The following is a 26,824-nucleotide window of genomic DNA, read 5'->3' as shown; positions in this document are numbered from 1 at the left end:
TCGCGTATTATGAAAGTCGTATTGTCCAAAGGGGGCATACTGCAAGAGCATGAGTACAAATGAGAATATTACAATGGATATCTCACTAAATATATCGTTATACAATGACTATCTTGCTTATAAGTACTATCTAAAATTACACCATTGAAACTAAATTCATAGATACAAACTTATTTACATACACTACCCACTACCACTCATGTCTCTTTTATCTAGATTATATTTAAATAAAATCTTAACAACAAAAGGACTAAGCCAAATATCATAATCGTTATCGGAAAATAATATTATAATATTTACTTGTTGAAATCTGTAATAGTGTTGAAAATCTTTTTCTTCGTAGAATATGAGTCATTTATTTTGACTCCATTATCCCAACAGCACGTGACAAAATTTTAACCTTTTGGCTACTAAAACTACGACCTTAATGAGAGGCTAAAATATGTTAATAAATGAGTTGGGCCACGTTGTTTAATGTTAATAAATGAGTTGGAGCTGCCACTTTGGATAACCTCTCCCACTCCATTCATGGGGAATTTCACTGTTTCTTATTTAATCCCATGTGACATTTCGTTTTCTCATTAATAGAATTCATTTTTATTTAAAAAAAATATTATTTAATAACTCATTTATTATTTGAAAATTTCAATAATTTGACAATTCTATTATCCAAACACTAAGATACAATATAAAAGAAAAAAAATCGTCAACGTCAGATAAGATAAAAATAAATTGGGTAAAATACATTTTTGTCCATGAATATAAAAGTAAATTTCTATTTGGTCCTCGTCTATCACAAAGTGACAGTTTGATATTTGACATTTAGAAAATAGTAAATTTCTATTAATTATATTAACGGAATGCTGACGTGACATATATTTATTATTTTATATTATTTTTAAATTATATGATTTTTTTTTCTCTTATCAACCTAAGTTTTTGAGTTGAGTGTGATTTATTCATGTTTAACATGGTAAGAAGTCTTGTGTTTATATATATATATATATAATTTTTTTTTTTGAGTACAACGTACCAGGGAGGGGATTCGAACTCACAACCTTGTGGTTGGAGGTATATGTCAATTACCGCTGAGCTACGCTCGCTTTGGCTTGTGTTTGAATCTGTGCATTGTCGTTTTCCCTCCATTTTGTATGGTTTCCACTTGTTGGGTCTTGTTACCTGAAAAATTTGGTAATTCTATGTTATTCTCGAACTGATCGGAGCCTGTGATTTCGAAAAGGCCGTAAGTGGAAGGGATGGCCCGATTTCTGAGTTTTTGGGCCTCGTATGTGGGCCGCGAGGCCCATCATATGTAACTGCGAATAAACGCACGTGCAGGACGCGTGCCACGCCCGCTTCTCTTCAACTCAAAAAATATCGAAAATTTCCTGTCCTCATTGATTGAATATATCATCATATCATAAAAATCAACTTGAAGGATCAGAGTTTTTCCAAAAAGAAAGCACACTGAAAGACAGATCTCTCTCCGCTGAAACTAGTGAACGAGGCGCTTGGCGGGTGAGGCGTGCTCTCAATTTTTCTCTTCGTTTCTTCGTTTTTTTTTTATTTGTACTGTATCTGATTGAGTTGATTCCGGAAATAATTTTTTTTTTTTCGATTCCTCCGATCTCTGTTTCTTTGGAGTTTGTTTTTGTTGTAATCTTTTTATGATCCGTTTGTCTGCCGAGAAATTGTGGAGGCATCGTGTATCGGTCATCGTGAATTTTGATTTCGATTTGTTTCGAAGGGAGTTACCGAAGTAAGCTTGCCTTGCGAGAGTATCCGCCCAGTATGGATGTCTGTTGTTTTGTCTTTTGTTTGAATCGTGTGCTTGTTTTGAAACCAGAAGGGGAGTTTGAAGATAAGGAGGGTGGTTGTGAGAAATGAACATTTGGATGTGTTCCACCCCGAACCACTTAGTTCTTGATAACAGAATTGGGGTGGGGGGATTTCAAACGTGATGGATTCTTTGCTTCTGTTAATCTTTGCCGATTAGACTGTTCCTTTGTTAATTTAGGGTGGGTAATTTGATTCTTGGTGGATTAACAACTATCTTTGCTGGTTGCCTTCAAGAATCACTTAATACTTCATGTACTGTACTGATATTAAGTTGAGTAACTTTGGGGATTTCATGACCCAACGTGTCCATTTGTTGTGCCAAAGATCAACCTATTTATTGATTATTTTATTCCAACTCTACACATGTCTTTGGAATAAATATTACCGAAATGTCAACACATTGAAGGGGGCTCAAAGGGAAAAATTGTTGAAGCGTCATTCCCCCACAGAAATAGTATTAATAACTGCTTGCAAATGGTTTTGTTAGGGGGTTATATTTTGGTGATTCGTGGATTTTTTTTCCTTTCTAATTCCAGCTTGGGAAATGGGGATATATCTGAGCTCCCCCAAAACAGAAAAGGCATCAGAAGATGGTGAGAACAACAGGCTTCGATATGGCCTATCATCTATGCAAGGGTGGCGTGCAACCATGGAAGATGCGGTGAGTTCTGTCCACAGTAATTGCTTCCTTTAATGTTATAGTTGCATCATGTCATTGCTAAGTTGTTTATCATGCTCTGCTTACTGTGGCACATGCAAATTGATAATACATAGAATGAACCTACTTTAGACTATATTATCTCGAGGATGTTGCCATGTATGCATATTGTATACTTCTATTAAAGGAGGTACCCCCCAATACTTAATAAATAATTGCTTTCGGATTATCTTTTGGTTGCGGTACTGTGTGCTGTCACCTGTGTTCTTTATCAGCACATTGGATTAGAAAGTTTGCACCTGAAGATCTAAATGCAATTTAAATTTGTAACTTTAGTTTTACAATTGACAAAACATGCCATTGGATGGAGCACAGTGAACATTAGTTTTATACTTTTCATAATGCAAGAGGCTTTATCCTATGCATTGCTGGACAATGATTACATTTCTTCTCGAATCACTTAAAGATAGTGACTAGCTGTGGGGATGGTTCCTCTGAAATTGAGAATGTCATTAACATTGGAGTACAACTTTCTTTTGAAGTCTCTGAAATTGATCTGCATTGTGCACATTTTAAATGGAGTAGTTGTTGAGATTTATTACGTTTTGGCATTGTGTGTTTGTTAAATATGGGTTGTTCCAATCTCACCCTATGTAAGTTTCAGCATGCAGCCTATCCAGATTTGGACACATCAACTTCTTTCTTTGGCGTTTATGATGGCCATGGAGGTTAGCACTTGTTATTTGAGTAGCATCTCTCTCTCTCTCTCATTTTACCATTAATGATTTGTGATACTTGATTAAAATGTTCTTGCTCTTCTGTGATTTTTTTTTTGTCCTCTCATCAAGGTCAATTGAAATGCAGGTAAAGCAGTGTCCAAGTTCTGTGCCAAGTATCTTCATCAACAGGTGCTCAAGCATGAATCATACATGGCTGGAGATTTGGGCAGTTCAGTACAGAAGGCATTTCTCAGGTTATAATCCACTGGCCTTTTTTTTTTAATCTTTTATGTATCTGGTATCCTCAGTGGTCTCCTATTTTCCCGTTTCCTGGATTAAGCAGTTGGGAAATTCCTTTCTTTCACTGACAGGGATTAAATAACATGTGCATTATGTTTGTTTGTGATTTCTAGTTTCTACTGTTATAGCCTGCCCAAAGTTTTCTAGTTGTGAATTTCATTTGATGTACTAGTGATGTGTGGTCATTTGTTAAAAGAATAATTAACTATTAAGTAAAAGAAAATGGGAGTGAAGTCTCTAAATTCCAATATGATGTGGTTCTTCTTACTTAACCTCTTCCAGCTTTGATGATTGAAAGGCCTGTTTGTGTCAAAACTGCATGCCTGTAGCCTGCCTTCATATTTTGCCACTATAAAATGGTGCAGAATGGATGAGATGATGCGTGGACAAAGAGGATGGAGAGAATTAGCTATTTTGGGAGACAAAATGGACAAGATTTCTGGTATGATAGAAGGGCTTATATGGTCTCCTAAGAGTAATGAAGCTAACAATCATGTGGATGATTGGCCTCTGGAGGAGGTATTTATACGCACAATTCCCAGTAGCTATGGTGGATTTTCTTTCCTTTTCTGTTTTGAGGTGGACATGCGTTTATAGAAGAGGTAGTCCTCCTCTTTCCTCTGTGTCCAGATGGACGCAATTTGCAGTTCACTAACTGTATTTCTTTAGCATTACTTCTTAGTAACTTGGGTTAGTCTTAGGTTAAATTTTTTTTTTATGAAACAATTATACATTTATGATTGGTCATGGATTCAATTAAAGTGAGGAGGTGATGTTGCTAACTAGGGACCTCACTCTGACTTTCATGGACCAAATGCTGGAAGCACAGCTTGTGTTGCAATTATAAGAAGTAACCAACTTGTGGTGGCAAATGCTGGTGATTCGCGCTGTGTCATTTCCAGAAAGGGCCAGGTATGTGTCAAAAGAGATTTCTCTATTGATTTACATGCTCTTACAATTTACACTTGCTTATATCTTCCCGATTAAACTCTGAAAATATTAACCAATTAGATGGTGTCAAGATGTGATTAGAAGTCTGAGGACAATAACCAATCAGATCTGTCAAGATGTAGTTATTATCAGGCTTTTATTGTTGGTTGTATAATATATTTTCAAATTTTTTTGGTTCTATGTGAGTTTGGACTTGTGGCATTCAGTAAGGAGAGAGAGGTGAATAGGGACAGGCAGGCAATTAAATATGTTAATTGAAAAGATGTGGAACTCTCAATTTTCTGTCCCACTGTTTCTTAACCAGATTACTCCATGCATTTCTCACTTGAAACACAATTAGTTGTGAGTGAAGAAGTAGATAGATATGTGGATATATAATAATTCTGGTAGTAATACCCAAATATGACTTTTTTTTGTTTGTTTTTTTGGAGAAGGATATGATTTTTGTTAATGTCATGAAAAACACCGTAAAATATGGAAAATAATCTGAATAATCAAGAAATTTCATGGGCGTCTAGTGCTCCACTTAACTTCTTCTTCACAGGCATATAATCTATCTAAAGATCACAAGCCTGATCTTGAGGTTGAGAAGGACAGGATCCTGAAAGCCGGTGGTTTCATCCGAGTAGGTCGTGTCAATGGAAGTCTCAACTTGGCACGAGCTATAGGTATGCATATGTTTGAATTCTCAATACATATTGAGAATTTACTTCCTTCTCTGATTATTATTGATTTAGAATCCTGCTATTACAGGAGATATGGAATTTAAGCAGAATAAAACCATGCCCGCAGAAAAGCAGATTGTAACTGCTAATCCTGATGTAACAACTGTACGTGTTATAATGGCTTCAATAATTCAGTCAGAGTGTAATGTTATTATATGTACTTTCGTTATCGTTTTTATGCAGCTAACAACATTATTTTTAGTTCAAGATAGGCTCATATAGATGTAGCAAACTGGTAGTTCATGATTAAATTTTTGAGAATTTACATTAACATCAGTTAGGCTGTGCTAGATCATTCAATGAAGATAAAGATTCATTGAAGATAAACTGGTAGTTTATGATCATTTTTTACCGCATCATTTTTTCTCATGATTGCAACTTTTTAAATTATTAGGTTGAGCTTTGCGAGGACGATGAGTTTCTTGTTCTTGCCTGTGATGGGATCTGGTAAGTTTTGAGTTTTTTGCTTTTAGGGGCAAAATATAAAGTCCAATAGACTCAGAATAATTTTTATTTAGGACTTAAAAAGTAATTAGTTAGTTGAGGTGCGTGCAAGATGACATTCTCCTTCTCTATTACAGGGATTGCATGTCCAGCCAACAATTGGTCGACTACATTAGAGATCAATTAAAAACGGTAAGTTCTTGTTAAGAACTGCGTGTTAAAGATTTATACTGATTCCAATTTGTCAAATATGCAGGAAAGTAAACTCTCAGTTGTTTGTGAGAGAGTATTTGACAGATGCTTGGCACCTACAGCTGGTGGTGAAGGATGTGACAACATGACTATGATCTTGGTTCAGTTTAAGAAACCTTTTAACCAAAGTGCTACTTCTCCTGAGGAGCAGCCTTCATCATCCAATCAACCGCCTGGTCCAAGTGAAAGCTCTTCAAAGACTGAATAGACAGATGATACAAGTATACGACTCACAGGCTCAGACCTAGTTGCCATTGGTGCCGTTATTCGATGAAGCTCGCCGATCAGTTTAAGATTCCAGTGAGTAAATTTTCCTTGATAATGCACTTATTTTCCATTAGTCGATTGCTTGTTAAAGACTGAACTTGTTTTGTAAAGTAAAATTCTCTTGTGAAACGTCTTGCCAATTTTATCTCTATCTCTATCCCAGCAAATTTTCTCATTCCCCATGGCTTTTCATTTTCTCACGTATGAGAAGTTGAAATTTTTTGTCTTTTGTAATGGATAATTGAAGTGAATCTAGTGAATTGGTCACTTTAACAAACTTTTAATTGTGTAATGTTATGACTCATAATTAGTAAAAGTTTAATTTTTGAACTTCTCGCCTATGTGACTATGAACTTGAGTTGTGAAGAACAAGAGGATAAAAATTGTACCTTTATTTTCATCATTGATGTTTACTGGAAATGAATATTTGATTTGTTGGTTCTACGCAAAAACCAAAAATAAAAATTGATTTTTGTAAGAATATGATTTCCAAATAATATAGGGCTGTCATTTTAAACTCGTATCCCCTTCTTTTCAATTTCTTTTAATATTGCATTTTTATTTCGAGGAGTTCTACATTTAATTTAAATTAACTTTGATTTCAAATGCTAGTAATCCAAAAACTACTGCAATACATCTCGTTTGCTTTTGGTAAACATGACTGGAAAAAACATATTCCAAATTTTAAATTTCCATTTCAAGTTGTTTCTATTTTGATTCTTCTTCGCTCCTATTCTCATTAAGTAGACAATGGTAGCGCAAGTGTGCTCCAAAGAGATAGTTTCGAATATTTTGATAGAAATTTCGAGTTTTCTCCCATAGATTACCTTTTTTCTTGCTCTAAATTTTTGCTAATTCACTCCTACTATACCATGCAAGTTTATTATTAGTGACTTTTAATATTTATTGATGGTGAGAGATTAAATTAAAATTTGTTAAAATATTAAAGACTAAATTGAAACTTTTTAAATATAGTAGGAACTATATTTAAAAAAATTTATATCATAAATATTAAATACTAAAAGGGACTACCGTAGCTCAATGGTAATTGACATATATCTCCAACAACGAGGTTGTGAGTTCGATCTCCCATCCCACATGTTGTACTAAAAAAACTAGAAGGGACTAAAATGTATATTAATCCTGTGGTTTAAATTTGATAGTGAAGAACAATTTAAGACCAAGAAAACACTATGAGAGATGTGAATTTTGCAAGATACGAATCTGCCAACAAGCTGATAAAAGAAAGAAGTGACCTAGGTTCGGTATTATGGGAAGAACAGATGGAAGGAGCAAGAACTCGAGACTACTCTTCTCGTACAACATGTATAACTATGAGCTTCAATGTAGTATAACTATGAGCTTCAATGAAGATTTATCCACGCCTATCTAAGTATAGCTCAATCTATAATGTATCTATTACCTGTTTTAACTATGAGCTTCAATGAAGATTTATCCACGTCTATCTAAGCATAGCTCAATCTATAATGTACCTATTACCTTTTCCAAGATTTGAACGCTGATTGGATTGATGATAAAACATAATTCTAAGTCTTGACCAACGACGAAAGTTCGAACCCTCATCCCACCCCGTCCCACATTTGACATCTCCAGACCAGATCACTACTTTAACAGTACAGGTAAATGAGGGAAACCAAGGACGAAATTCTGCAGCTTTGAGGAGCTAAAAGAAAAGATTATAGAAATGCATGAAAGAAATGGTTAGATGTATATTGCAGAATGAACCGATGAAAAACTTAATACACTCTACACATCTTCTACAACTACAAACATTATCATCAAGTCCTTCAGTGTTTGTTACTTCGAAACTTTATTGTTGTCTTTCAGTTATAAACATCCAACTAAAATCTTGATTCTGAGCACACTCTAAGTGAACAGTTCCATGAAATTCATGTCAAGACAAAAACTAGGATAGAAAGGGGAGTATAAAGGGACTAGATCGTAATATCGTATAAAAAGGAACAAAAATTCGGTTCTTTATTGCATAACCATAAGTGTACCTTGGTGAGTATAACTTGCTTGTCCCGTTTAATGTCAGCAGAGGGAGGGGAAAAAATGCTAAATATAGAAGGAGCTATTACAAAATTTTTAAGCCAACCAAGTGCTCCAAAGAACCTCCTCTATCAGAAGAAAGACAAAAAGAAAGAAAATCATTTAGCTTGAGATGAACCTGAAGAGAGTCTCTGGCTTCGTGCTTTGTCAGCTCTTTCCATGTAATCTTGATGAGACTGATGTTTTGATCCTGTAAACAATTAAAGGGTGAGACCGATACGTCATTTAGATTTACAACCTCCTAGAAGTCGTATCCAATTCAAATAAAGACTTAGAACTATTGAACCACATTGTTTATAAATATATATATATATATATATATATATATATATATATATATATAAGGGTAAAGGCAAATAGATCTATTGGGTGTAGATCCGAACACTAAAAACGAACAGTTGTAATAGTTTTACTTGAGTAGGGGGTCTGAAAGATAGTTCTCATACTATGATTCCCAAACCATTTTTAAGAGGTATTTTGGGTGACTTCTACTGAAATTGCTATTCAAGAGCCTAACCTATAATTCTATCAGAAAGAAGAGCTTCAATTGAGCTAAAAACAAGTCCACCAAAAACGAACTAGAAGTGAACTGAGAAACAACTTTTTAAAGACATGATCACCCAAATAGGTTGTTGTAAAGCACCTCCCATAGAGCGCCAAGGCATCACTTTTTTTTACTTCTATGAGGAAGCTTTCTGAAGTTTGAAAAATCAGTATCAAAATCCTTAATGATATTGCCCTGATATGCTACCGTTTCTCAATCCAAATTACAGGAGCACCCAATCAGAGAAACCTACAATTTCCAAAACCTAACCCAGTCAGTGCCATGAGGCAAACAAGATTAAGCATACGCGTAGCCTATTGAAACTGCCTAGATTCTGAATCCCTAAAATTACACTTGGAAAACGTGAACATACTTCCAAACGTCCACTATTGCAATCCAAATTAAGAAGTAAGTTTAGAATATAACTCCATTCAAGAACTGAAATCTTCTTATTGCAAAATCAACAGAGGGTTTCACTTCTCCAATTCTCGAGAAAACAAAAACGATGACTTGAAAACTTCAGTTCTGTTTTCGTTTTCCCACGTATAGCCAGAAACAAAGGTCGAGTAACAGATACAAAAGTTAGTGAAGGAAACAAATAACGAACCTCGACTCATGAGGACCCAAGGGATGCCGAAAATTATGCTAATGACGGCGATGCCGGCCGCGACGTGCTTTTTGTCGCCGCTGTACAAGAAGTGCTCCATTCTCGATCTAAAACCAGCTCCTCCTCCTCCACTGGCACCGCCGATTTTGCCCTCGCCGCCCATTTTTTCCGCCTATAGTCTGTGGAACTCCTGCACTTCCGGATTGATTGCTCAATGCTCAGCCAACCTTTGGGGAGCGTTTGGTTACGATGATTTTCGTGTCCAAACTTGGGACTAAATTGACTCCATCTACCTTCTTCTATGTACCTGCCTAAGCCTAATTATAAAAATGTTAAATTACAACTTTAATCCTAACATTTATTTTAATTAATTTATAAAATTTTGATCTTAATTTTAAAGATTAAAGAGTTCAACAATATTATTTTTTCAGTACAATAAATGAAAAAAATTGAAATTGAAACTCGAATCTATATGGAAGAAGCAAAAGAATAAAATCCCTTGAATTAGTTAAAATAAGATTCGATAAAAAAAAAACAATAATAATGTCTCTTTTATAAGCATATGCCATCAATTATTTTTTATACCAACTTTTATTTAATCTTACTCGCTTTTGTATTGTGATTTCTAAAAAAATTTGGAAGTTTTAAAATTTATGTTCATTTTTATACCATTTTATTAGTAAGTTTTTCACTCTTCCTAATCTTGATAACATATTTGACCATTATCTATTTTTCCTAATTTTGATAACATATTTGGCCATTGTTATCCAAATTTAAAAAACAGAGACAATATTTTGAGACCTATTTTCTTTTCTTCAAAATTTGATATGAATTTTGAAAATAATTATTAAAACTATATAACGAAACAAATAACAAATAAGTGAAAGTAATGTTTTTAAGTTTAATTTTAAAAAACATAAAACTAAAACTTTGTCAAATCAATATTAAAATTAACCAATAATAAATTTATATTACATTCTTAGTAGGTTAGTAAAAAATTAGAGTAGGAAAGTCATTAATTTTTCTTTAAGAGCTGATACGAACATTGATTAAAGTATTTATCTAGGATCAAAACGTAATGAGTTCAAATTTACTAAAAATTTTTTCTAAGAAGTTGAAAAAAAAATTCTGAACTCTCTTTTAATGTGACCTAGTTATGTATCCAAATTCCGTGGATCCGACTTTCCCCACTATAAAGCTCTGGATGTTCAAATTGTGTACCCCAAATTCTACCGAGCAGCCATATTCTTCTGTATGTTGCATTCGTTTTCATGGTAATCCATGGCATATCTTTCTGCCATTTCAAGAAGGCTCTGCAGAAACTATCCATCGCCATTCCATCGACTCCTTCAGCTCATCCATTTCCACATCCCCGACTCGCCCTCTCAGGCATTTCATCGAACACTTCTCCTGCCTTCTCTGTCCGCTCGTAGATTCTCAGCCCCTCCATTTTTCTCCCAAAAACTTGACCACCCACTTCGAGGAAGATTCCGAAACCACCATCCAGACGAAACGCGTAGTAGCCAATTCTTCGAATTGGTCAAACGGGCCGCCCGTTCACCCTCGGAAGAAGAGGCTATTACTGCATTGGAGGAGGTTGAAATCCAGGCAGATCCGGATTTGGTGAATTCGGCAATTTGGGTGTTGAGGGATGATTGGAAACAGTCGTTTCTGGCCTTCAAATGGGGTGAGAAATGGGGCTCTGTTGATGGAAGTTCTTGTAACTTGATGATCTGGGTGTTGGGAAACCATAAGAAATTCGGTACTGCTTGGTGTTTGATTAGAGAATTCCTGGGTTCCTTGATTGATGCTAGGCAAGCAATGCTTATCATGATTGATAGGTAATATTTCTTTTCCATAGACATTCCTTTTTCGCCATTCTGACATGCCATTTTGTAATGTGCATTTAGATTTTAGTGTGTTTGCTGTTTGGCATGCTTATGATGGCTTAGTTAAAATTGGTAGTATTTGGTTAAAATTTTGAAGAGTGACCAATTAAAAGTTGTTTTAAAAATTTTCTATAATCCAGAGTGGTTTAAGAAATTCTAAAATTAGATGAAAATCATGCTTTTAGTGGAAGTATTTCACTAATTTTCTCCCAAAAGTTGAAAACACATTTTATACAGGGAAGTGATGTGGAGAGCAAGTTTGTGAGAGAATGACTTTGACTTGCTTCTGTAAGCTTGTATATATATGAGTCTTTTTTTTAAGTCTTTCTAAACTATGAACTTAGGAGACACTAATGTCTGCCTAGTTGGGGTTGTATTTTAGTTTTCCCATGAGCAAGAAGCTTTTGGTTGAATTAGTAGTAGCATTTCATTTTTAATTTGTGAGTTTTCTTAGATAGAAGGATGATTAACTATATTTCTGTGAGACGTGTGGAATAGGCTTTATAGATGCATTCTGTTAATTGGTTATTCACTGGTGTAAGTAATAAATGGGAAAATTAAGGGAGATTAACATCCATAGTTATTTTTCTTAGCTCTTGCTTTATTTTGAAATTTGCAAACTGCTAATTTTAAGGCTCTTCCTGGTTTAAGGTATGCATATGCAAACGAGGCAAGTAAGGCCATTAAGACATTCCATATGATGGAGAAGTTCAGATTGACTCCGGATCGAGAGGCATTCCATGCCCTGCTCGATTCCCTCTGTAAATACGGGAACATCGAAGAGGCCGAAGAGTTTATGCTTGTGAACAAGAAGCTTTTTCCCTTGGAGACAGAAAGCTTTAACATTATTCTTAATGGTTGGTGCAATGTATCTGTTGATGTGTTTGAAGCAAAGAGAATCTGGAGAGAAATGTCTAAATGTTGTATTGTGCCAGATTCAGCTTCTTACACCCACATGATTTCCTGTTTTTCGAAAACTGGCAACCTTTTCGACTCGCTTAGACTCTATGATGAGATGAAGAAAAGGAATTGGGTTCCAAGCCTTGAAGTCTATAACTCTTTAGCCTATGTGCTGACCAGGGAGAATTGTTTCAGTGAAGCTCTCAAAATCCTTGAGAAAGTAAAGGAAGTAGGTTTGCAACCGGACTCCACTTCGTACAACTCGCTTATACGTCCTCTGTGCGAGGCGGGAAAGCTCGATGAAGCAAGAGATGTACTGACCATGATGATGGAGGAGAGAATCGGTCCAACGACCGAAACCTACCATTCTTTTATTCAGGGTGCAGGTTTCGAAAGGGGCTTTGAACTTCTCAAGCAGATGAGCAAAGATGGTTTAGGTCCTTCTGAGGCTACCTTTGTTATAATGCTTAACAAGTCATTTGAATCAGAGCAACCAGACTATGCATTGAAAACATGGGAAGTAATGAAGCGATACGACGTATCACCTGATTCTGAACATTACTCAGTCTTGATACAAGGCCTAGCGACGTGTGGTCAGTTAACACAGGCCAGAGAATTCTATGACGAAATGATATCCCGCGGATTTATCGCGCATCCAAAGATTAAACTGCTCCTGAAGGAACCAGAGGTAGATAGCATTGAAGAAGCAAGGCAGCAAGTGGTGAGACAGAAGAAGAAAGGTAAGATTTTTCATCATAAAAAAGGGAGTATGATGAGATTGAAATCTCACAAAAAACAACCTAGAGAAGATGCATCATTTGAATAGTTAATTTACCTGTATATATGTGCACTTTAGTAGATTTTTCTATTTAATGATATTATTTATTCCGATAGTACTACTGTATATGAGCTATTTATCTACCTGATTTTCATTTGATAGGAATTTCGAGACACTAATAGTAATTGTATATTAATAATTAGTTAAGGAATTTGTCCCTAAGCGGGAGAGAAGGGATAAAGGCAAGAGCCTCATACTTGAATTAGGATAGCCAAGAGTGGGAGGCTCGATAGAGTTATTGTATTATTCCTTTATTTTAAAGAGAATTGAGGGTTGGAACGAGCTTATAACAAGAATTCGATCGTAGATTTATGTCTAACATGAATAAATATCACATCATTACGAAAGTACGGAGAAGAGATCTTGTTGTCTTAATAAATCTACTTTTTTCACTCGTGGAATTAAGAATGATTGAGAGATATTTTAACCACCTTATTCACAGTTTGCTTGTATAGAGGTAAGATTTCGACTCTTTATGGCGATTAAGAAGAGGTTCTTTTTGACGTCTTATTATACGGATCTTAGAATTGGTTTATTCATTTCTTCAATGGGGAGAATTTTGATAGTTGATCGAATCAAGATGGTTCAAGAAACGATTTTAAATTCTGTTATCTAAAAGATTGAAAATAATTTTAAATTATCTATTTGATTTGATACGGGAAGGATTTGAAATGAACTTGACTAAAAAAATTTATTTGGATGTCTACCCAAATTTTTGAGTACTAAGACCCTATGCCGGGGTGACAACTCTAAACCCATTTTTCTTCTCCTTTGATACACGAAGCTCGAAAATAAATGAAAATTAGGTGGGCACCACAATTGTTGAATTTCAAAAAAAAAAAAACACTAATATAGCATTTTAATTCTGATTTTTTATGCGAAATGTCAAAATTAAAATATAACAAAATTAAATTGGCAATTACCATAAAATTCTACCAACTTTGTAAAATCCGACCATCTTAACAACGGAAAAATATAATATAAAATTAAAAGTCAAACAATAGAATCCATTTCATTTTAAATTCATCCATAAGAGTTGAAATTTGAATCATTGTTCATATTATCCGACTAGGAATACGAATTCAAGGAAAAATCCTCGATACTAAAAAAAATATAGTTACATATATAAAAGAAATTATATTGAGAATAAAAGAAATAGGGTATTTCTATAGTACTAGAAATTTTTTTCTTTGAGAAAGGGAGGGAATAGCTGTTAAAGCATTCATTCCCTTTGACACGAAATTCTGTCAAAGAAAGACATATTATACGACAGCGTTTAATTGTGGTTGGTGTAGTAGTCGGATGACGACAAAGGTTGATACCTATGTTGTCTCTTTCGTAGATTCCTTTGTTGGATGGAACTCAATTGGCCATTATAAAAAGCTCATAAATTCACTACATGCACAACCTTTTCAAAGCATGGTAAGAAATTTAAGAGAATATTCCTATAAATTGAATTTAATGCATGAGTTTAGGATAGTACAAATGAATAAGTAAGAAAAAAAAAAGCTAGTTCATTTGGTTCAAATATTATATATTATTTCAAAAGATTAGATATTCGGATTTCAAATGTAGAGGATTGAGTTCTTTTTTAGTACAAAAACTATAAGAGTGAAAGATTGAACCTTCGACTTCAAAAAAAATAATCGATATCACCCACTTAACTAGGCTTAAAAAATGAATTTCAAAAGCTTAGATTTGTATAACTTTTGAAACTGATCTTTCGAGTCAATCCAAACATTTTTTTCTCTTTAATTTTTTTTTTCACCCTTTTGTTAGAAGCCTTTTTAAGATAAAAGGAAATAAAAGAAAAAGGAAAAAAGATGTTTATAGGGTTATAGGATGGTAAAGTGGTTGCCAATGCTTGAAGTATATACAAGAACATGGCTCACCTTTTACCACAAGTGGTTGCTTCTTTTTAGGATTGAAAAGGAAAGGCAATTGGCCCATCTCATCTCATCCAACAATCAACCAAAATTCAAACTCAAAAGGAGCCATTTTTCTTCTACCTTTTTGTTCTTTAACAAATACTTTTCAATTTTAGATAATGAAAAACCATGCCCCTATGTTTAGAAAAATATTCTTTTTATAATTGGTATCTAATTTTTTTTTGTTTATTTCATATACTAAAAAGAAGAAGAAGAAACCTGGTTCCCAAGGAATAGCTTGGATGGATCGAGCCATATGGACGTAAATACCCCATGTATTAGGACATAAAGGCCAAAGGGCTGCAAAATAGAGCAATGGATCTTCGGCCAAATTCGATAATACCCCATGTATTAGGACATAAAGGCCAAAGGGCTGCAAAATAGAGCAATGGATCTTCGGCCAAATTCGATTTTGAATGACACGACTCTTTCGATCTTTGTGCTGGCATTTGAGTTGTCTCTTCTCCTCTTTCAATCGACACACTCGACACAGATAGACTTCGGTGGCTCCGGCTTCTGCCTCTATCAGGCAGCAACAGTCCCACCTCCACAACCAATCCACTGTCGACTTCTGGGTAATAAAAAAATATATTCTAAAGAAACCTCTTTTCCAAATTATTTAAAATGCTCCAAAAACCATATAAGTGAAATTGAGTGAATATACGATTTGAGCATATTACTAGTAGTTATAGGTTTGAATCTCTACCGACTTCTTTTTGCGATGTAATGTTTAAAAGAAAAACATGGTACATTGTAAATATTTAGTAAGTTTTAATATAATATAATATATATATATATAAAAGAATTGACTTAGTTATTAACTAGTTAATTTATTTATTATACCTAATTATAACATTAATGCACTACCTAACTAATCAAGCTACACAAGTCATAAAGCTCTAACTAAATTAAGAAAATAATTGAATCTAATGAAAAGATTTAGTAGTTTAAAAGATGTTTAAAAAGTGCTTAAACCCAGCTAAAAACTTTCAATATCATCCGAAGAATCGGTTCAATTTGGTTCATCGGTTTTTCTATGCACCCCACCGTATTATGAAAAGTCAAATTTGCCCAAAATCAAGGGCTAGTTTTTAGATAATCTTGAGGGCTTAGACGTCCATATCAAACCATCATTATCTTTCATCATCATCTCACTTAATTAATAGAAAGAAAAAGTCTAGATGATAATATTTCAATTAATTGTTCTCTTCATTTTCAATAGATTTGAATGATTATAATTTGAAAATCCAGATAGGAAACTTTATAAAAAATACCACATTTCTCATTAAAAAAATTAATTGGATAAGTACAAGTTTATAATGACCAAAATTTTCTACTTCATTTCATCGAGAAGTGAACTTTCTGCTCAGTGAAGGATGGGAATAAAACTAAACAGAAATTTTCAACACTAATTTAACATCATATTTCCAATAGAGAGAGCACAAAGTTAAGAATCATCACGCTAGATTTCCAGCCAAAGGGAAGGGGAGAAAAAATAAGGTAAAATCAAGAGAACGGAACCTTTACGGCCGTTCAGTTGACAAGGGCTTAAGTTCTCATAATCATATTGGCTTAGAGGTCTAAGATTCGAACATTCTGGGGAGCTTAATACCAAAAATCCTTGAGTCTCCCGAGTCCAAACTTTGGAGTGGGCGCGAGTGCCCCTGGATATAGGGGAGCAAAGCTCGGACTCATGATTATTAAAAAGAAAAAAAAAACAGAGGCTCTACTCAGTATTGAGTTTCTGTTTTCTTCTTGATCTGCTGAACCATTTTGAAGGTGGAGAAGGAGAAAACTCAAATGGGATTTGTGGAAGCTCCATTTCTCCTTTCAAAATCTTCACAATCTCTCCTATTTCTGGCCTCATTTCTGGCATCTTCTGCAAACAAATTAAAGCCAAGTTTATGCATAAACTTGCTTGCTCCTTGTTGTACTCATCTTTCAACCGCTCGTCCACGAGCTCCAAGATGTTCCCCGACTGTGCCAAGTGCCTGCACCAGCTTATAAGGTTTGCCTTCTCGAGCTTCATCGGCGATGCCAGAACGTGCAACGGTCTTCTTCCTGAGACTATCACGAGGATTAGGACTCCCAAACTGTATATATCAGCCTTCTCCATCAGAAATCCACACCCACCATATTCCGGTGCTACATAACAAAGAGTCCCTCTCATGCTGGTTGTGCTGCTGAGTTCTCTGCTGTACAAATCTCCACTACACATGTCACTGCCTATGGATTGGCTGTTCTTCTTCTTCCAACCCCTTCTGAAGCTGAACTCGCCGTTGGGGTCGGATTGGTTCGAGTTCTGCTGTCCTGAGCGCTTTCGTCGAAGGAAGTAGAACCGTTTCCCCAAACCGAAATGAGGCAGTTGTAGGCTTTTGTTCCATTTGCTGCAGGCTGCGGCCTCTACATTCTTTGCCTTGTTGCTTTTCCTGCTTATCTCAGCAAAGTTCTCCTCCTTCCACCATTCCCTCATCTTCTTCTGTTTCTTCTTGTTATTCCTAGTTTTCGACTCTTTACAGTCCAACTCAGGTGGACAATTTTCGAACAACTTCGAACCACCGTTCACGCCATCCAAATTCTCCAATGGAACAGAACAATTGCAATTGGTTTTCTCAGGGTTGTTCTTACTCTCCTCATCCCAATCAGGGTTTGTTGTTGGGTAAATCTGGCTTCCAATCCACTCCATAACATAATCTTTACTACACAACTCGCCGCTCCCGTCCTGTCGCCACCACCAATCCTTCCCCCATTGTTTACCATTCCCTCCATCCCCAACAACACTCAAAGAAGCCGAAGAATTCAACTCCTTACCATGTTCAATCCCACAGTCATAAGGAACAAAACGATTACTCCAATCATCTCCATTAACATCCAAACTGGAAACCTCCTTCCCTTTCCCACTCCCCTGTTTCCCATCCCCCTCATTTGAAATATTGGCATTATAACTCAGAGAATTCAGATTCAAGGCCTTAACATTATAACAGGTTCTACTGTTTTTAGAAGAAGAAGAAGCCTGCAAAGCAAGAGCAAAATCTACCTCAGTGTTGCTCTCCACTGGAGTGCCAATGGCTGGAGTTTCAGTAGCCAAAGTCCCAGAATAGTCTTGGCTCTTCCACAGCTCCTGGCTGAACAAATCAACCCCAAATTCGCCTTCAACTTTGATTCTCGACAACCCAAAGTCCGAAATCTTGGCCCTGTGCTCCAAATCAAGAAGCACATTACTGGGCTTGATATCGCCATGGATGACTGGTGGATCACACCCAAGATGGAGAAACTCCAAGGCTCTGGAAACGTCTAAAATGATCTCGAACCTTCTTTCCCAGCACAATCCGCCATACCCATCTGAGAAGAGCGACTCCTGAAGGCTTCTATTGGGCATATACTCATAAACGAGGACTCGTTTGTTCTTCTCGACGCAGTACCCCAAAAGGGTCACCAAAAATGGGGATCTCAACCCACCAAGAATCTGCAATTCGTTTTGGAACTCTCTCTCTGTTTCGAGAGAAATCGAGTCCAATCGCTTAATGGCGATCGATTTCCCATCTCTCAAGACTCCTCTGAACACAGTCCCGGAGCCCCCCTTGCCGATTATGTTGGCGGAATCGAAATGGTTGGTGGCCCTTTTGAGTTCTCTGTAAGAGAATCGATGGAGCTTGAGAGGAGCACTGGAATCGAAGGGAAGGGTTTTGGCTCGGTCGACAAAGGAATGCCAGAGATGGTACAGGAAATAGAGGAGGGAGAAGAAGATGACGACGGAGGCGGAGATGGTAAGGGCCAAGAACAAGACCTTCGTTCTGGACAAGAAAACCGGCGGCGAGTCTCCGGCAGCGGCGGCGGCGGGGCTGGAAGCTAGAGGTCTAGAGGGCATTTTTCAGTGGTTTGTGCAAATGGGTCTCCTAGAAAATTGGATTTGATGGTATAAAAACAGAGAAATCGAAGACTGGCACCTCATTTCATCGTCCTGTTTCCAATTTTAACGAAAATTTCCCTCTCAATTGTGAGTTCATGGAGTTGGGTTTTTGCTGTAGAGTTGGATAATTCACAAACTTGACAGGGATTCGTGTTCGAACAGTTGAATTTTGGGGGGTTGTGGGATTATAATAATGGGTGAATCCGTGATTAGGAAATGAAGAGTGATGGTGGAGGGTCCCAAATCCAATGTGCTTTTGACTAAAGAGAGAGTATTTTTGCAGGGAAAAATCATCAGACTTTTTTAATTTTGAAAGAAAAAACCATGGAAATAAATAATAATGTCAGAAGGGGAAATGAAAATGGAGGGAAGAGGGAAGAGGGAAGAGGGAAGAGGGAAGAGGGAAGAGGAATATATGGATTACAGCAGAGAAGGGGACGAAGGTAAGTCTTTACAAGCAGAAACTTTGTCTTACGCGCCATCATGGTGTTGGCTCTCACACGTTCATTGGACCATGTTAAAAGTTTACATCTTTTCTTTTTTTAATAATTCAATCAATCTTTTCTTTTTCTTTTCAATATTTTTATTTAGGTTAAATTATAAATTTTGCTATCTACTTAAAAATTTACTAGCCAATCCAAGTTTAGCTCAGCAAATCCAAGTTTAGCTCAGCAGTAATTATTGGTATATGATTTTAATTAAGATATCATAAGTTCGAATCATCTCATCCCCACTTATTGCACTAAAAGATTTTTTAGATCAACATGTGGGTGGTAGGAATTCAAAATTCTGACCTTTTAATCACTTGTCACAACTCTCGATAAATAACTTTTTTTTTAAGTTGCTATAAGCTCGTGATGTTTCCTTACTTTCATTCAATAATGATTGAGACTTTCTTTACTATTTTAGAGCATCTATCATGCAGTGTACCGTAGGAGATAATCTAGCTTTAATCAATTTTCTTCCTCTAGTTAAAGATTAAAATATGGATATTAGCTCTGTTTTGCGTTAGTTGATAGTTCACTTGACTCTTCTATTAGTCTCTCGAGAACCTTCTTTCCATGCCTCCTTTTCTTTACACTACACGCCTCTGAAAAATATCAAATAGGAAATAGTTCACCACTAACAACAATAGGAAAGGGCTCTCTTTGAGGGGGAGGATTTAACTATCAACTTGAATTCCACTTTATCAAAGTCTAATCTTTATGTGATAGGCGCTCATCCATTACTTGAAGTGTTTTTTCTTGAGCTAATCCTCTTGAGTGTGATCTTAGTTTGTTGTTAAACAAAGACTAATACCTTAATTAAGTCAAGACACGATCTCTTTTCAATTGAGAAACGAAAAAGATCATTTCGTTTCAATTTTAGTAAGTAGCCAAAATCTAGACCAAACCACTTAAACACGACTTATGATTTTCAAAGTACAAAAGACTTATACATAAATTATAGAGAACTCTAGATAAATGGTAAGATGTACTAACCACACAATCCTTCAACTATGCTCGAGTTGGCATGTGACATATTAATTTTCAAGTTGACATTTGGTTTTATAATCATTCAACTGATAGATATATTGACGTAAAATTGAAGCTTTATAGCCAAATAAATTTTTTTCAAAATATATGTATTAATTGGACATTGACAGAACTTCTCAATTTTAAGTTTTTATTTAGGATGATTTTGGTTACTCTCCTTTTTCACTTTACTTTTTTGGATCATTTTAAAAATTTTAGTCCATTTTCATTTTTGATTCGTTAGTTAGAATCCACTGGTTCCTATACTAAAAGTAATAGTATAGATATGATATATAGTCAACAAATCATACCACATAAAATTTTCAATTACTAAAAAAAAAAAAATTGCGTGGACTATACATGAAATTTAATGGTAGTTCGTTGAAGGATTAAAATCAATATTTTAGAAGTTAATTAAAAGTTAAACAACGAATTTGGTTTTTATTGTTTGAGCTTAATTTTAATTTAGCGTCCATATATAATTTTTTTAAGTTTTAGTATTAGTTGCGCTAGGTTAAATCCTACCCCTCGAAAATCTTTCTCTTTTTTTTTTGAGTCTTTTATGAACTCTAATGTAATAGCAAAATAGACCATATTAGCTCATTACTATATTTGTAAAAAAATTGTATGGATTAGAGGTTTGACTAAATCATGAAGTTAAATTGAAATTTAGTCAAATCATCGAGATCATAAATGTACCTTTCTATGCTTATTAATTTTAGTTTCTAAACTTTCGATATTTTGTCCCATTGTTCAACAAAATGTATAAAAAAAAAACATTTGGATCCTTGTTATTAATTTTTTTTTTTATATAAATCATCAATAAAAGTTTGGACATGAATGTGCCGGATGATTAACAAGTATTCAAAATGATATATATTAGGCTAAGTTTCAAATTTTTATAATGAATAAATACTTGAATCTAAGCGAAGGTCATCAATTCAACATGATTCGTGTGGTCTCTTGATCTCTTTCTTAATGAACCGAATTTCAATACTACATTCATCACAGAGATACGACCATCGTCTCTTTAGATTGCATATCCCTTTAGATCGTTCTATTTATATTTGAAAATACCCTATTATTCTACTCGTTTTAAGAGACATTCTTAATGGACCTCTAAAAATGAACGTCCCATGGATTCTCGTTTTACCTTTCACTCAATATAAAAAAACCTTACCATTGTCTAACATGCTGACATTCCGACTAACAAACTAAAGTAATTTGTATCTAAAGTTGAGAGAAAAAAAAAACTTTAGGAAAATCGGTTCAAAATTTTAACTTTTCAGTAAAAAAAAAAACAATAAATTAAAATTGAAGTGAGTGATTCATGGCCTTGGATTCCTTAGTGCCTTTTTTACTTTGGCACTATCACATGCCAAAAAGCTTTGGCAATTGTACATTGAATAATTAAAAGGAATAAAAGGGATTGGTTGGGTCAAAGGATAGCAATAAATTCAAAATAGCCAAAGAGGATTTAAAAAAAAAAGAAAAAAGAAAAAATTTGCTAGATTTTCAATTATAACTCTTCAACATCTTTTTTTAGTAACAAGATTATGTTAGTAAAATAAGAAAAAAGTTAAAACCACTTGAAATAGATTTTTGAAGTTCAATTTCAATAAATGTTCAACTGAAAACATTCAATTAACTTAAATATATTTTTTGAGTTCAAATAATTTTGTTAAGAAAATAAAATAATTAAGGGTCATGTGGGCTATAAAATATAGATATAGACTTATTAACCCTATAAATATTTAATGATTTTACTTTTCAAATTCATCATCCTCAATCTCTTCTACCAAGGTTTGACATTGAATGTTGTGAAATTTTAAATAGAAGTTGTTGTAAATGACTAATTTTAGTTACAAAATAGTAATTATTCTAATTCTAAATAAATATAGCATTATTTGATAATTATAGAATTTTATTTAATAAAGAGTATTATTGATGCATCTGGTCAACCTACTAGTGTTTTCCATATGGGTCTAAATTCCTTCTATATATGTATATGTAATTTAATTTCTTTTAAATATTATATATATATACACTAAAATATTGTTGCATATGATTATTCATATTTATATTAATCTCTCACTTTACTTATAAATTCCAACAGAATTAAGTGGAAGACACTCGTTAATGAAATAATTGAACTAAAAAAAATCTCTCACTTTTCTTCTTCCTTCTAAATTTTTTCCCCTTTTTGTCCTTATCTATCCTAATATTGGCCCTCTAAAAAAAGCTAGACAGGAGAAAGAGATGAAGCATTGAAAGGAGAAAAAAGGAAAAAAAAAAAAAAAAAAGAAAGGACTTTTTGGGGGAGGATTTATAAAAGACTAAAAAAAGGAAAACTATATATAATAATATTAATCATTAAATCTCTATACCAAAAAGATACATATATCTTGAAAGTATAGGGCTATATAATCTTTTTATATAGAAGGCTTAAAACTCTATAAAGTTTCCTTTTCATAGCTATGATTCACAATGTCACATGTAATCTAGTGCTACGAATAAAGAAGAGAGAAATTGCGGCCCTCCCCTTAAAGCTTCATTTCTATTTGAAAATAATATTATTTCTCGAGAATTTTGTTCCGAGCAACATTAAAAATTTGACAACTATTTATTATTTTTTTAAAATGAAAAAAATCGTCAATTCAAACCTAGTTCAATAGATAAGACATTTTATAATCATTTTCAAGTTTATCGATGATTTTATGCTTCATTACGTAACCATCGAATTCAAAAGAAAAAGAAAACAACAAAAAATCTCTCTCCCCTCGTTGGATCAAATATCTTCTAGAGAGATGGTTTGGTGCCCCCTTTTAACCATCTGAGCAGATAAAAAGAAATTATTTAAACTTGTGGTATAAAGTAATCAACCTTCATTCAACCATGATCAAAACTTTTGAATGCAAACGGAAAGGCTTTAGATAACTTAACCGTAATTGACATATATCCACAATCAAAATGTTGTAAGTTTGATTTCTCACTCTATATGTTGTACTTTAAAAAATTAATAAATTTGAGAGTTCGAACATTCCAAACATTGAATGAATAGTATTAATACATTGATAATTTCACTGTTAACTTAACAATAAAATGTCGTATACTCAACTAAAAAACATTTGACAAAGGCTAGAACAATAAATATATACTCACAACTTTGAACTTAAGATGCATATCTCCGACCAAAAAGTCGTGAGTTTGAATTTCAATCTTACATGTTATTGTATTAAAAAAAGAAAAAAACTCTTTGTTCATTTTCGGGTTGGGTCCAGGGCACAAGAACATTTCCCCTCTCCTCCTTGGCACCTTTCTCCTCTCCTCCTTACCCATTTGTTGTTCTTTTCTAATTTTGTTTTGCTTTGTCGGGGTCTTAATTTATGTTGTAACTTTAAAGAAGACGATCTAATACGGGAAGTTGATGTTGATGTTGTTGGGTGCCCTTTGAGGTTCCCTCTCCCCTCCGACCTCGATTATATCGAATCGCGGTCTCACTTGCCCTCCGATTTTCTCGGGGCATATATGTGTATATATGTATGTACTCACAAAGTGGAAGTGCTAATAATTTCACTATGGTTAATAGTTACAGGTTTCATTCCTAAACTTTAAGAGTTTTATTTAATAAATTTATGAACTTTACGGAGTATCTAATAGATGGCTAAACTTTCAACATTGTGTTTAATGGGTCCCTATACTTTAAAAAATGTCTAACCAAGTAGGTGAACTTTTAATTTTGTATCCAATAGGTTCTTGAACTTTAAAAACTATCTCATAAGTTAGAAATTTATTTAAAACAAGATTGAAAGCTCAAACATCCATTCATCGTACACTTTTTAAATTCAAATACTTATTAAACACAAATCGAAAGTTCAAAAGCATATTAAACATTTTTTAAGCCCATGGCTAATTAGATACAACTTCATTTGAAGGTTGAGAATCAAATTTAAAATCTAATCTTTTTACTATATTTATTCAAACTTAAGATTTAGTCGGATGAAATAATTGAAAGTTGGAAGGAAAGAAGTAAAGCTTGAAAGAAGAATGAGGGCCCAGTAGGAATATTCCTTGGTGAAGGCAAGAAGTGATGTGAGGAGAATAAGGAGAATATGAAGTTGCTAATTCCAATTCCAAACGAATGGTTCTTTTTCTTTTTTCTTTTTTCTTTTTTCTTTTTTTTTTCTTTCTTATTGTCTGCTTCCTCTGATGTGTGCTTTGTTGGTAGTGAACAATAGAACATGCTTCTGCTCTCTCTCACTGCTCACCCAACTCAGAAATAACATGTTACCTGCCATTTTCATCAATAAATATATATATATATATATATATATATATATCAATCTCTCTCATGGGTAGTAAAAGAGTATAATTGGAATTAAGGTATCTATCTAGCTCGTAATTAGTTGATATATTCGAGGTTACAACTTGAGTCTATCAAGATATTAACAACCTCTGTTACAAGTGTTAGAGATTCAAATCCCCGTTATTTTTTATTTGAATTGTTATATATAAAGAAAAAGAAAATAGCTAGGCTTGGAGTCATTTTTTTAAGGGCGAAATTGTAAAAAGCTATTCGAAAAATTATTATGGGTTATCATTTACAAGATATTTAGATTTAGATTCTATATATTTTCAATCCAACATTGAGTGATCGTAGTTGTATTTATTTTATGATCTTTAAAACACTTTAGAAAAATGATATGAATAGTTGAGATGACGTGTCATTATTATATTTTGACCTTTTCAGGGTGGTGTGGGAATTTTTTCCCCTTGATCGATTAACACGAAAAACATGTACTAATAACCTATAGAAAATATGAGCAAATCAAGTGAAGATGGATATGGTTTGATAGGGCCAAATGAAATGTGACATGTTTGTGCAATTGGACCAACCTTCATGATTTTTCTTTTATTGGATAACTTTTTTATGATTTTATATCTCAATTATGTGGGAGAAAATATTTTATATATATATAATAGGGGAGTGGAGATTATAATTTATCTTTTTCTCTCTCTCTAACTCATAAAACCATGTGTCAATGATATAAGGGATGAAAGTGAAAGGTTAAAGTGAACCCATTAACTAATGTCTCTCAACTCTCAACCAATCCATAAAAGAAGGGAATTGAGATTCTTGCCCAAAATTTAGGCATAATAATTGATTTTCTTGCTAATGTTGTCTATACATCTTTTTCTTTTTACTTTACATGATTGATCCAATATTTGAGATAATTAATAGATATATAAATTATTCATAGTTGTTATAGGTATTTGCCTTTTTTCCCTTTTTACCGTATACATTTTTAGCTTGATTCCTAAATTTTGTGTATTCGTAGTCCTGTTAATCATTTATAATAACTCAAATTATTTATGAAAACAGAATACTTCACATAACCACCATGAATTGACCTAATAATTATTTAATGTGAAAACAAGTATAAGGACTTGGGAATGGTTTCAAATTCTAGTGGTCATCTGCTTAAAATATTAAAATGTTACTAATTTTTTAATAACCAAATCTTATTGGATTAAGCACTCTTCTCATGAGATTAGTTGTCCTACTTGTAAGATAGTATAAACAATTACAGATATGTTATAAAACAATAACCTAAAACCTAACTTACCTATGAGGCAGACATATAATAATCAGATAAATATATAAAAGATGGGCTAATATCGAAACTTTTGTTACATAATTTATCAGAAAAAGTCATAACTATGGACAAATAATTGTTTATAAAAATCATAAACTAAACATTAGGTAAATATTTCATTGGTCAAGCAAGAAGGTTATCTTTTTCAAAAATTAAGAAAATTAAGTAATTTATTAAATTTAATCCAATCATGTGGCATTACACATATTAATTGTACATTTTTTGTATGGGTTGTACATTTTAATTTTTGTTCTTTGTATTCGTGAATGAAATGATGATACACCTGCATGGTTTATGGAACAAGATTCCAATAAAATATGATATGTTTCTATCTCTTTTTATCAATTATCAATATTTTGACACTAAGGTTCTATTTACCTAACCAGAATCAAAATTTTCATTCCTCGATGATGATCACTAAATTGTAGGAACGAAATTAATCGCGGGACTCCCTCAAACTTTATAATCCCTTATTCTAAAAATGTGTAATCTAATTCATCTCCTCCCGGTTTATCAATCTCATTCTCGTTTCTTATTTGGTGAACTCATACATTTATATAATTACCTTACGACTTTTAATATTTAGTTTTTATTTATATGCCATTATTTACATGATGCATGACCAGATCATGGGTTTAAAATATCGCTCGAGATATCGATATGTCGTGAGGTTCCTCATCGCCAGCGTCTCGAGATTTCGAGATATCAACTGCAGCTCTACCGAAATTTTGCTCCCTTTAACAAAGTTAGGCAAAAGCCTTATGTATTAAGGCCCAGTTACATTGACTGAGGCCCAGTTTGATGATGGT

The 26,824-nt window shown here is 34.0% G+C and overlaps 4 protein-coding genes across 4 annotated transcripts; 2 read left to right on the top strand and 2 right to left on the bottom strand.

The window, feature by feature from the left end:
* The first annotated feature begins 1,374 nt into the window (after positions 1-1,374).
* On the top strand, positions 1,375-6,330 carry LOC111018154 (putative protein phosphatase 2C 60). The gene is made up of 11 exons (XM_022294121.2): positions 1,375-1,518; positions 2,376-2,500; positions 3,162-3,225; positions 3,362-3,470; positions 3,882-4,035; positions 4,303-4,428; positions 5,012-5,135; positions 5,221-5,297; positions 5,587-5,639; positions 5,774-5,828; positions 5,893-6,330. The coding sequence occupies exons 2-11, from the start codon at positions 2,384-2,386 to the stop codon at positions 6,094-6,096; spliced, it is 1,083 nt and encodes a 360-aa protein (XP_022149813.1). The 5' UTR covers positions 1,375-1,518; positions 2,376-2,383; the 3' UTR covers positions 6,097-6,330.
* A 1,793-nt stretch (positions 6,331-8,123) lies between these two features.
* Positions 8,124-9,672, bottom strand: LOC111018966 (uncharacterized). The gene is made up of 2 exons (XM_022295246.2): positions 9,380-9,672; positions 8,124-8,418 (listed from the first exon to the last, which is right to left on the bottom strand). Exons 1-2 carry the CDS (start codon positions 9,540-9,542, stop codon positions 8,327-8,329), a joined length of 255 nt encoding a protein of 84 aa, XP_022150938.2. The 5' UTR covers positions 9,543-9,672; the 3' UTR covers positions 8,124-8,326.
* Positions 9,673-10,536: 864 nt separating this feature from the next.
* On the top strand, positions 10,537-13,061 carry LOC111015151 (Tetratricopeptide repeat (TPR)-like superfamily protein). The gene is made up of 2 exons (XM_022290088.2): positions 10,537-11,220; positions 11,920-13,061. Exons 1-2 carry the CDS (start codon positions 10,661-10,663, stop codon positions 12,992-12,994), a joined length of 1,635 nt encoding a protein of 544 aa, XP_022145780.1. The 5' UTR covers positions 10,537-10,660; the 3' UTR covers positions 12,995-13,061.
* Positions 13,062-16,333: 3,272 nt separating this feature from the next.
* Positions 16,334-19,230, bottom strand: LOC111021654 (Protein kinase superfamily protein). The gene has a single exon (XM_022298683.2). It carries the CDS (start codon positions 18,800-18,802, stop codon positions 16,661-16,663), a length of 2,142 nt encoding a protein of 713 aa, XP_022154375.1. The 5' UTR covers positions 18,803-19,230; the 3' UTR covers positions 16,334-16,660.
* Positions 19,231-26,824: the final 7,594 nt, after the last annotated feature.

The sequence above is a fragment of the Momordica charantia genome (assembly GCF_013281855.1).
Source record: "Momordica charantia cultivar OHB3-1 chromosome 9 unlocalized genomic scaffold, Mcharantia_2.0 BLBB01000009.1, whole genome shotgun sequence".
Classification (NCBI taxonomy): domain Eukaryota; kingdom Viridiplantae; phylum Streptophyta; class Magnoliopsida; order Cucurbitales; family Cucurbitaceae; genus Momordica; species Momordica charantia.
Note: the sequence above shows the minus strand (reverse complement) of the source record. Positions and strands in the feature narration are given on the sequence as shown.

Bases quoted from the DNA above. Each gene is read 5' to 3' on its own strand.
- LOC111018154 (XM_022294121.2), top strand. From the start codon at position 2,384: ATGGGGATATATCTGAGCTCCCCCAAAACAGAAAAGGCATCAGAAGAT. The intron at 4,429-5,011 runs GTATGTGTCAAA...TCTTCTTCACAG, and splicing joins TCATTTCCAGAAAGGGCCAG to GCATATAATCTATCTAAAGA. The intron at 5,640-5,773 runs GTAAGTTTTGAG...TCTCTATTACAG, and splicing joins CTTGCCTGTGATGGGATCTG to GGATTGCATGTCCAGCCAAC.
- LOC111015151 (XM_022290088.2), top strand. From the start codon at position 10,661: ATGGCATATCTTTCTGCCATTTCAAGAAGGCTCTGCAGAAACTATCCA. The intron at 11,221-11,919 runs GTAATATTTCTT...TCCTGGTTTAAG, and splicing joins ATGCTTATCATGATTGATAG to GTATGCATATGCAAACGAGG.
- LOC111021654 (XM_022298683.2), bottom strand. From the start codon at position 18,802: ATGCCCTCTAGACCTCTAGCTTCCAGCCCCGCCGCCGCCGCTGCCGGA.
- LOC111018966 (XM_022295246.2), bottom strand. From the start codon at position 9,542: ATGGGCGGCGAGGGCAAAATCGGCGGTGCCAGTGGAGGAGGAGGAGCT. The intron at 8,419-9,379 runs GTTCGTTATTTG...AATTGTTTACAG, and splicing joins TTGGGTCCTCATGAGTCGAG to GATCAAAACATCAGTCTCAT.